Source organism: Carlito syrichta, unplaced genomic scaffold, assembly GCF_000164805.1.
Source record: "Carlito syrichta isolate Samal-C Ts95f unplaced genomic scaffold, Tarsius_syrichta-2.0.1 Scaffold308755, whole genome shotgun sequence".
NCBI classification, from domain to species: domain Eukaryota; kingdom Metazoa; phylum Chordata; class Mammalia; order Primates; family Tarsiidae; genus Carlito; species Carlito syrichta.
The window spans coordinates 532688-543342 of NW_007252851.1; the positions used below are offsets into that span (position 1 = coordinate 532688).

Genomic DNA, 10655 nt, shown 5'->3' on the forward strand with positions numbered 1-10655 from the left:
GGCTGAGGCGGAAGGATCGCCGGAGCCCAGCAGGTCGAGGCTGCGGTGGCTGGGAGCGGCCACTGCACTCCAGTCTGGGTGACAGAGTGAGACTCCAACTCAAAAAAAAAAAGAAAATCAGCCGGGCGTGGTAGTGCGCGCCTATAATTCTGGCTGCTCGGAAGGCTGAGGCGGAAGGATCACCGGAGCCCGGTAGGTCAAGGCTGCCGTGGCCGGGAGCAGCCACTGCACTCCAGTCTGGGCAGCAGAGTAAGACTCCAACTCAAATTAAAAAAAAATGTTATGTGGTGCATGACCATTTTTTTAGGTATACATTATTGAGCTTGATATATATATCAAGAAGAAGTGGGGCCTACAAATTAGCCCAAATACTGAGAGTAAATTGTTATATGGTAAGTAACAAATTTCTTTTCTTTTTTTTGAGCTGGAGTCTCACTCAGTTGCCCAGGCTGGCATGCAGTGGCACACTCACGGCCACCGCAGCATCGATCTCCTGGGCTCGAGTGATCCTTCCACCTCAGCCTTCCCAGTAGCTGAAACTACAGGCATGTGCCACCACACCCTGCTAATTTTCTTTTCTTTTCTTTTCTTTTCTTTTTTTTTTTTTTTATTGTAGAGACAAGGTCTCGCCATATTGCCCAGGCTGGTCTCAAACACACGGGCTCAGGCAATCCTCTCACCTCGGCCTCCCAAAGTGCTGGGATCACAGGCTGAGCCACCGAGCCCGGCCAGTAACAAATTTCCAATATCAACACATTATCACCTTTAACATTACTTCACTGTTTTTTATTGTATCGTATCATGGGAAAGGATTGACAGCTGTTTTTTAGTTCATCTCCAGTTGTCATAGTACATAGTGAATTCCATTTTCATTTTATTTTTTATTTATTTATTTTTTTTGAGTTGGAGTCTCACTCTGTCGCCCAGACTGGAGTGCAGTGGCCGCTCCCAGTCACTGCAGCCTCGACCTGCTGGGCTCTGGCGATCTTTCTGCCTCAGCCTTCTGAGTAGCCGGAATTGCAAGCATGCACGATCACGCCCAGCTGATTTTTTGATTTATTGTAGAGATGAGGTCTCGCCAAGTTGCCCAGGTGGGTCTCGAACCCGTGGGCTCAGGCAATTCACTCACCTCAGCTTCCCAAAGCGCGGGATTACAGGCTGAGCCACCAAGCCCAGCTTCTTTTTTTCATTTTAAATTAAATAAACTAGCTTATTGCAAAGAGAAAGTAACTTGGAAATCTTCAATCTTACATCATTGTTAAGTACTTTTTTGCCCTTAACTTGGTTTAATACAGTGGTGGTGTTTGATGCTCGATGAAACCTGGAAATTCAGAAGAATGTCTTCTCTTATAACTTGAATTTTCCCTGTTAATGTTTCTCACTGTTGGGTAGCTTTGGTTTTGTATACAGTAGTCTCCCCTTATCCTTGGGGGATACATTCCAAGACCCCCAGTGGATACCTGAAACCTTGGATAGTACCAAATCCTTTATACACTATGTTTTTCCTATGCATATGTACCTATGGTAAAGTTTAATTTATAAATTAGGCACAGTAAGAGATTAACAACTATAACTAATAAAATAGAACAATTATAGCAATATACTGTAATAAAAGTTATATGAATATGGTTGGCTCTTCTCTGTTTCTCTTTCTCTCAAAATATCTTATTTTACTATATGCATCTATTTTCAGACCATGGTTGACTATGGGTAACTGAAAGCAGAAAATGTGAAACTGTGGGTAGGGGGGACTACTGTATTTATGAATATACCTATATACATATAATTTCACTTTATTTCATCTTCAAAATAGTGTATCTTGGTATCTTAATGTTTTGTATAATAAATTTTTTGTTCAATTACATGACTTATGTATATGTAATCTGACACATAATAAATGTTAAAATTGCTTCCCCTAGCCACTTTGGTTTTTTTGTTTGTTTTTGGAGTTGGAGTCTCACTCTGTTGCCCTGGCTGAAGCGCAGTGGCATGCTCATGGCCACCATAGCCTCGACCTTTGGAGCTCAGATGATCTTTCCACCTCAACCTTCCAAGTAGATGGAACCACAGGCATGTGCCACCATGCCCAGCTAAGTTTTTGATTTATTGTAGAGATGAGGTCTCACCATGCTTCCCAGGCTGGTCTTGAACCCCTGAATTTAGGCAATCCTCTTGCCTTAGCCTTCCAAAGTGCTGGGATTATGGGCATGAGCCACCGTGTCTGGCACCTAGCCATACTTTAATCAAAAGCTGGAATCGAAAAGGATTTGATCTTAAGTAGCCATTTGCCATTGCTTTGTTAAGCCATGGTCTGACCATGTGGCTCCTTGAGCCATGGTTGCCATGTTTCCCAGCCTTGGCTCCCTCCCCTACCTTGGGGAGGTGAATCTCTTCTCTATTCTAATTTACTTTCTAAATAAACTATATTTTCCAGTTAAAAAAAAAAAGCTGGAATCATCTGCATTCCTGTTAAGAATGCAGGTTTTTAGAACCCTTTGAAAATCTGATTAAATAAGTTTCTTGGTCAAATGTGGTGGCTCATGCCTGTAATCCCAGCACTTTGGGAGGCTGAGGCAGGACGATTGCTTGAGCTCTGGAGTTTGAGACCAGCCTAGGCAACATAGTGAGACCTTGTCTTTACAAAAAAATTTAAAAATTAGCCAGGAGTGGTAGTGTGCGCCTGTAGTCCCAGCAACTCAGGAGACTGAGGCAGAAGAGTTGCTTGAGAGTAGAAGATCGAGGCTGTGGTGAGCCGTGACTGCTACTGCAATCCATCTTGGGTGACAAAGTGGGACTAACTCAAAAACAAATAGGTAAATAAAAGGTTTCTTGGAAACCACTATTCTATGTCACCAACTGTTTGTAAGCTGTCTAGTGTTATATGGTACGAGTATACCAGTGTACATGATATCCATGTACATATATCATTTGAGTTCAGTTTTTCATTTATTACTCAGCATAGCATTTCTATATAATGCATTGATTGTTTTTTAAATCTTGGAAGAGGAAAGGGAAACTTTAATTGTTGCTTTTTGTCAGGCAAAAGTAACCCCAAGAAAAGTAGATGAAGCATGCTATTAGGTCAGTTGCAGTTTCCCAGGTGTAATCATTAAGGTCAACAATTTTTTTAAGGTATAAAAAGAGTACAGATTGGTTTATACTGAGTTACTGGATAAATGTTTAAATACTTTGCCTTAATTTTAGGGGTGTGGATTGATGGCCACACCCGTACTCTATCTGTTCCAGGATTCCGTGGTTATAGAATATCATGTAGGCCTCCCTAACATTCATTTTAAAGATTAGATATATTCCAACTTTATTAATAGGTATGTCCAGCCTGGTCCACTGGTCTCTGCAATAAGTAAACTTTTAAAAACTAGCCGGGTATAGTGGCGCACGCCTTCCAGCTACTTGAAAGGTTGATGTGGAAGGATGACCTGAGTCCAGTAGGTCAAGGCTGCAGTGGTCATGAGTGAGCCACTGCACTCCAGCCTAGGCAACAGAGTGAGACTCTAACTCCAAAAAACAAAAAAAAAAGGTATGTTTATGACATTCAAAAAATTCTCCATTGGCATTTTAAAAAACCTGTATTTTGGCCGGGTGCGGTGGCTTATGCTTGTAATCCTAGAACTTAGGGAGCCGAGATGAGAGTATTGCCTCGCTCCTGGATCCTGCCGCGGGCAACACACCCCTCCTTCAGCACCTGTGACGCTGCTGGCGACCGCGGTGTTGCGTCCTCTGCGGGGCGCAGAGCTGAGACCTCATCTCTACAGTAAATCAAGAAAAATTTGCTGCGCATGATGACACATGCCTGTAGTTCCAGCTACTTGGAAGACTGAGGTGGAAGGGTCACCTGAACCCAGCAGGTTGAAACTGTGGTTGCTGTGAGTGTGCCACTGCACTCCAGCCTGGGTGACAGTGAGACTCTAACTCCAAAAAACAAAACAAAAACCTGTATTTCTACTTCCGTCTTCTTGTACTAAATTCTATAAATTTATTACATGCTATATAAAGTGCTACCATGCTCAGATTTTTAAAGAGTGCTTCCTTGGTCCAAGTTTTCCTTTATACATGGCTTTTATAACTTTATAATTCTGCTATATTCCTTCTTGCACTTCTCCTTTTTTGATCTGAGAATTTCAATATGTACCGTAACATTGCTTTATGACAGTTCCCTGAACAGCTAAACTGCAATTCATTGGATAAAGTAGTTACACACTTCTCTTAACTTAGTCCTTTGCATAGTCATAGTTTTATTGAATATCATTATCTGGTTAACTGGACAGAGCAACTTTTTTTTTTTTGAGTTGGAGTCTCACTCGGTCGCCCAAACTGGAGTGCAGTGGCCGCTCCTGGCCACCACAGCCTCACTTGCTGGGCTCCGGCGATCCTTCCGCCTCAGCCTTCCGAGTAGCCGGAATTACAGGCATGCGCTACCACGCCCTGCTGATTTTTTGATTTATTGTAGAGATGAGGTCTCGCTGCCCAGGTGGGTCTCGAATCCTGGACAGAGCAACTTAATGGAGAAGTAATAACACCTGGAACTCAAGATTGCTTTCCATTAGTCATTTATCTCTTTGCACCCCTTCATATAAACTGGAAGTAATTTTACCACTTAACTACCTGGACAGTTTTAAGGGAAAAAAATTCTATAAAATTGTTTTTAAAAGATTCTTTTCGGCTGGGCAAGGTGGCTCAAACCTGTAATCCCAGCCAGCACTCTGGGAGGCTGAGGTGAGAGGATTGCCTGAAACCAATCTGGGCAACTTGGTGAGACCTTGTTTCTACAATAAATAAATAAAATTAGCTGGGCAGGGTGGTGCATGCCTGTAGTTCCAGCTACTTGAAAGGATTGCCTGAGTCCAGCAGGTTGAGGTTGCAGTGGCTGTGAGCATGCCACTGCACTCTAGCCTGAATGACAGAATGAGACTCCAACTCAAAAAATATATATATTTTTTGAATAGTGCCCTATAAATATGAAATTTGTAAATGAGCTTGAAGTTAGTGTATAACTTGTCCTCTAATAAACTTACTGACTGAACACACTGACTGAACACACTGAAAAGCATACCCATGTTCATGGGAAAAACACTGGAGATTCATTCAAATCTAGACCTGCAGTTCAGTGACTGACTAGTTCACATTATTTCTTTTAGCCTCAGTTTCACTTTCAAAGTGGAGAAATTATGATTGTCAGTATTTGGAGGTAACAGTGCTGTAAGACTCTGAAACTATTTTAAGAGATTGGAGTTAATTCAAAAAAAGATGATATAAGAAATGAAGAGGTAGCTGGGCATGGTAGCTCACACCTATAATCCCAGCACTTTGGGAGGTCAAGGTGAGAGGATTGCCTGAGCACACGGGTTCAAGACCAGCCTGGGCAACTTGGCAAGACCTCATCTCTACGTAAATTAAAAAATTAGCTGGGCGCAGTGGTGGGTGCCTGTAGTTCCAGCTACTTGGAAAGCTGAGATGGAAGGATCACCTGAGTCTAGCAGGTCAAGGCTGCAGTGGCTATGAGCATGCCACTACACTCCAGCCTGCATGACAGAGTGAGACTCCAACACACACACACACAAAAAGGGAAAGGTATAAAAATAAGCTGCATCTCCACCCCACCCCTTCTAAAATAAATTCTATGTAGAAAATAAGTCTAGTTGGGCTGGGTGCAATAGCTCACGCCTGTAATCCCAGCACTTTGGAAGGCCAAGGTAGGGGAGGATTGCTTGAGCCCAAGAGTTCAAGACCAGCCTAGGCTACATGGTGAGACCTTATCTCTACAAAAATAAAAATAAAAAATTAGCCAGGTGTGGTTGTATGCGCCACCTACAATGGGAACTGAGGATCACTTGAGCCCAGAAGGTCGAGGCTGTGGTAAGCTATAATCGTGCCACTACACTCCAGGCTGGGTGACAGTGAGACTCCCAATTCAAAAAAGAAAAAGAAATGTCTAGGCAGAGTTGTTATTTGAGCAGAGGACTGAAATAGGAGAAGCAGCCTGTGTAAAAACCCTAAATAAAAAGGTGAATAAGACATAATACAATTCAGATGACTGAAACAATAGAGATCATTTGTTAATAAATTTGTTGTATAATTTCAGACTAGTTAAAATAGATGATGAACATAAAGCGCCTAGTACATACAGTGCCTAGCACATAACAGTTCAATTGCTTCTCTTCCCCTTTTGCACTTAAATTAGACTAGAGTCCATTGGCAAACACTGTTACAAATTCTTTTTTTTTTTTGAGTTGGAGTCTCACTCTGTCACCCAGACTGGAGTGCGGAAAGTGAACTTATCTTGTTCCCACTTGACACATCCACGTGGCTCAAACTCCATGACTGTGGGATAAGTGGGAGATGAGGTTGCAGTGGTGGGCAGAGGCCAGCTCATTTAAGGCCTTGTGATGAAAGCCATTGGGACAGTATGTAGGAGAGTGATCTGGTTTAAGACCAAAAAAATAAAAAATAAAATAATAATAATAATAATAACTCAGGCTGTCTTGGGAATAGACTATATAAGGACAAGTGACAGCAGGAAAACCAGTAAGGGACCATAGATAATACTTAAGGCCAATAATAACAGTGGCGGGGCCCAGGTGGTAGCTGTGGATGGGGTGAGAAGTGACTGGCTGTGAGATACATTTTGAAGTTGAACTGATGGGACTTAGTGATAGAATGGTAAACAATATGGGCTTTAGTATAAGACTGTGGGTCAAAATACCTACATTGCCCATTGTTACTGGCTGTGTGACCCTACCAGGTATATACATTATATGTGAATTGCATCCATAAGCATGCAAATTTAACATTCTCCAACACTGGTAATGGAAAAATAATAAGTAATCATAGCTTGAGCATTAGAATTTGTAACAGGCCGGCCTCGGTGGCTCAACCTGTAATCCCAGCACTTTGGGAGGCTGAGGTGAGTAGATTGCCTGAGCCCGTGGGTTCGAGACCCGCCTGGGCAGCTTGACGAGACATCATCTCTACAATAAATCAAAAATTAGCCGGGCATGGTAGCGCGCGCCTGTAGTTTCAGCTACTTGAAAGGCTGAGGCGGAAGGATCGCTGGAGCCCAGCAGGTCGAGGCTGCGGTGGCTGGGAGCGGCCATTGCACTCCAGTCTGGGTGACAGAGTGAGACTCCAACTCAAAAAAAAAAAAAAAAAAAATTTGTAACAGTGTCTGCCAATGGACTCTAGTCTAATTTAAGTGCAAAAGGGGAAGAGAAGCAATTGAACTGTTGTGTGCTAGGCACTGTATGTACTAGGCGCTTTATGTTCATCATCTATTTTAACTAGTCTGAAATTATACAACAAATTTCTTAGCAAATGATCTCTATTGTTTCAGTCATCTGAATTGTATTATGTCTTATTCACCTTTTTATCCCCGCACCTAGTAAGGTGTCTGACCCCATAACCAGAACTCAGAAAATGTGGAATGAATGAAAAGGAAGAGGGAATCTTGTCTTCCATTTACTCTGTTGTTTGAAGGTGAAGAAGTATGTAAATCAATCTAGGTTGCAATGCACTGAAATTTTATTTACCTTTTGTAGTTAAGTGGAGGTAATCAATTTACCTCTCAGGGAGTACAGCAGTCCAAGATAACAACAATAACAGCATTTTACCTCCCTCTCCAACAAACCGAAACCCCACGGAGAGGAAGGGGGACGCTCCCACTTCAACTCTTTTGCCGGGGGGTCCTATGACCCAGTGAGGTGGAGAAGGTGACGCTGGGGCTCGCGAGGCCAACCACCGGGTTGGGGGGGGGCAGGTCAGGAGTAGCCAATCATCCCGCAGAGGGCTTGGTCTCCGCCCCCGGCCGTCAGCCTCGCCCCTGGATCCCACCGCGGGCGACACGCCCCTCCTTCAGCACCTGCGACGCTGCTGCCGACCGGGGCGTCGCGTCCTCCGCCGGGCGCAGAGCCGAGAACCGGGTGAGTGAGTGTGTGTCCCTGCCGCCGGTGAAACAGCGTCTCGCGTCGCAGTCTCTCCCTGCCCCACTCGGGGTGAAAGGCGGAAGCGGAGAAACAAACGCACAGTGGGACGTGAGCGAGAGGGAGCGTGCTGTGGGACGAGCATCCTTCCGGGTCGGGGAAACAAACCGCCGCGGACGCTGGCGGATGTTGGGGCGCGCTCCAACACCGCAGTTCCCGGGGGTTCACCGGAGACAGCCAGCCTAGTGATCAAAGCCGGGGGTGGGGAGCGATTTCAGACGGTGGCAGCTTGAATGGTGAGCGCCGGGTTCTCGGCCAGGCCCTGATCTCCGCTGCCCGCCGGCCGCGCTGTACATAGAAACCGTTGCTATGACAGAGGATGCCAGTTCCTTTTGGCCTCTGGCGGAGGAGCGTTCGGTCCTTTGGGCGCTGAAAAGAAGGCACCTGAGGGGAGAAACCAGGCTTTCGCGTTCCTAGACCTTGGCGGTTAGTCCTGGAGGTATTACTGAGCAGCTGACTAGGAAATATGGAAATGTGGATCGGGATGAAAGACAAGAAATTACACCCAGCTAGAACCAAAGGTTTTCCCCATCAGAGACAAAGACTTTGCAAACACGTGGAAGAGTTCTAAGGAGAGCAAGTATTATGCAAGTGTTTTTATGGAACTTGAGAATTAACATTTGAGAATGTGTATCCTACAGGGGCGAAAAAAAGGTGGTACTTTGCAAAAATGATTCTCAGAGAAATGTTAAAACAGAGTTTAGAGCCGGGCTCGGTGGCTCAGCCTGTAATTTCGCCCCTTTGGGAGGCTGCGGTGAGTGGATTGCCTGAGCCCGTGGGTTCGAGACCCACCTCGGCAACTTGGCGAGACCTCATCTCTACAACAAATCAAAAATCAGCCGGGCGTGGTAGCGCGCGCCTGTAGTTCCGGCTACTGGGAAGACTGAGGCGGAAGGATCACCGGCGCTCAGCAGGTCGAGGCTGCGGTGGCCGGGAGCGGCCACTGCACTCCTCTCTGGGCGACAGAGTGAGACTCCCACTCCAAACAAAAAACAAAAAAACCCCCAAAAAACAGAGTTTAGAGCCGGGCTCAGTGGCTCACGCCTGTAATTCCAGCACTTTGGGAGGCCGAGGCGAGAGGATTGCCTAAATTCAAGGGTTCCAGATCAGCCTGAACAGCATGGCAAGACCTCTCTCTACAATAAATCAAAAAATTAGCCGGGCGTGTTGGCGCTTGCCTGGGGTTCCGGCTACTTGGAAGACTGTGGCTGAACGATCGCCTGAGCACAGCAGGTTGAGGCTGCAATAAGTGAGCTGCTACAGTACTCCAACCTGGGCCACAGAGTAAGACTCCTACTCAAAAAAGCAAAACAAAACAAAAAAAACCTAGAGTTTAGAATGAAATTCATTTAATAGGTAAAAGATGATCCCTTCATTTCCGTCTTTAATTATATTGTGTCCAAGTCATAAAATTTCAGAATTGCAAGATACTCTCAATTCAAGATAATAATCTATTTTACTCTCATTAGTTGCTTAAATCTCTCCCACAAAAGATTCTCCAGCAATTTGGAAAAATTCTCCTAAGGAAATCTCTTTCTATTCTGGGCAGCATCAATAGTTTAAAAGTTCTTCATCTTGCTTTCCTCTAACTTTCACCCTTAAGGTTATTCTTGTGATGGAAGCCATTCATCAATGGGCCCTGCAGTTTGGAAAGTACCGGTACAACGGTTAACTATGTGGACTCTGTAGTTAGCTTACTGAGATTCATATCCTCAGTTCACTCGTCAACTTGCTCATCTGTAAAAGGGAAGTAACTGTTAATATTCTTTGTTGTTGTTTTCTGAGTCGGAATGTCTCTCTCTGTCTCCCAGGCTGGAGGGCAGCGGCACACTCGGCCACCGCAGCCTCGACCTGCTGAGCTCAGGCGATCCTTCCACCTCAGCCTTCCAAATAGCTGGAACCACAGGCACGGGCCACCACACCCAGCTAATGTTTTTCTAAAATTTATTGTAGAGTTGAGGTCTTGCCAAGTTGCCCAGGCTGGTCTCAATCCTGTGGGCTCAGGCAATCCTTTTACTTCGGCCTCCAAAAGTGCTGGGATTATAGGTGTGAGCCACCATGCCTGGCCTTATTATCATATTCTTTCTTTCCTTTTTTTGAGTTGGAATCTCACTCTGTTGCCCACACTGGAGTGCAATAGCACGCTTATGGTTACCACAGCCTCGAACTGCTGGGCTCCAGTAATCCTTCTGTCTCAGCCTTCCAAGTAGCTGGAACTACAGGCACACACTACCACGCCCAACTAATTTTTTATTTTATTGTAGAGACGAGGTCTTGCCAAGTTTCCTGGGCTGGTCTTGAACCCATGGGCTCAGACAATCCACTTGCCTCAGCCTTCCAAAGTGCTGGGATTACAGGCTGAACCGCTGAATCCAGCCTAATTTTCTTCATGAGAGGTTTTGAAGATTAAGTAAAATAATCTATGTCACATGGTAATTTAGCTTCATAAATGTTAACTGTTATTATTTGTCTCTACTCAAAATAAATCCTACCTGATACAGTAGTTAAGAGAGTAAATGAAGTAATATATGTAAAGCACTTAGAATGGTTCCTAGCACCCATTAAGAACTCAGTAAGAGCCGGGCTCGGTGGCTCAGCCTGTAATCCCGCGCCTTTGGGAGGCTGAGGTGAGCGGATTGCTTGAGCCCGCGGGTTCGAGAC

At 44.8% G+C, this 10655-nt stretch overlaps 2 protein-coding genes across 2 annotated transcripts in view; both read left to right on the forward strand.

Annotated features, from left to right (window-relative positions):
* Nucleotides 1-1589, forward strand: part of POLR2K (RNA polymerase II subunit K) — a 4309-nt gene extending 2720 nt beyond the window's left edge. Inside the window, exon 4 of the mRNA XM_021716339.1 lies at nucleotides 1296-1589. Within this exon, the coding sequence (XP_021572014.1) occupies nucleotides 1296-1318 (23 nt within the window). The 3' untranslated portion in view covers nucleotides 1319-1589. The remainder of the gene's footprint in view (nucleotides 1-1295) is intronic.
* A 6276-nt stretch (nucleotides 1590-7865) lies between these two features.
* Nucleotides 7866-10655, forward strand: part of SPAG1 (sperm associated antigen 1) — a 91747-nt gene continuing 88957 nt past the window's right edge. The window contains exon 1 of the mRNA XM_021716337.1: nucleotides 7866-7934. The gene's annotated coding sequence lies outside the window, so the exon portion shown is untranslated. The remainder of the gene's footprint in view (nucleotides 7935-10655) is intronic.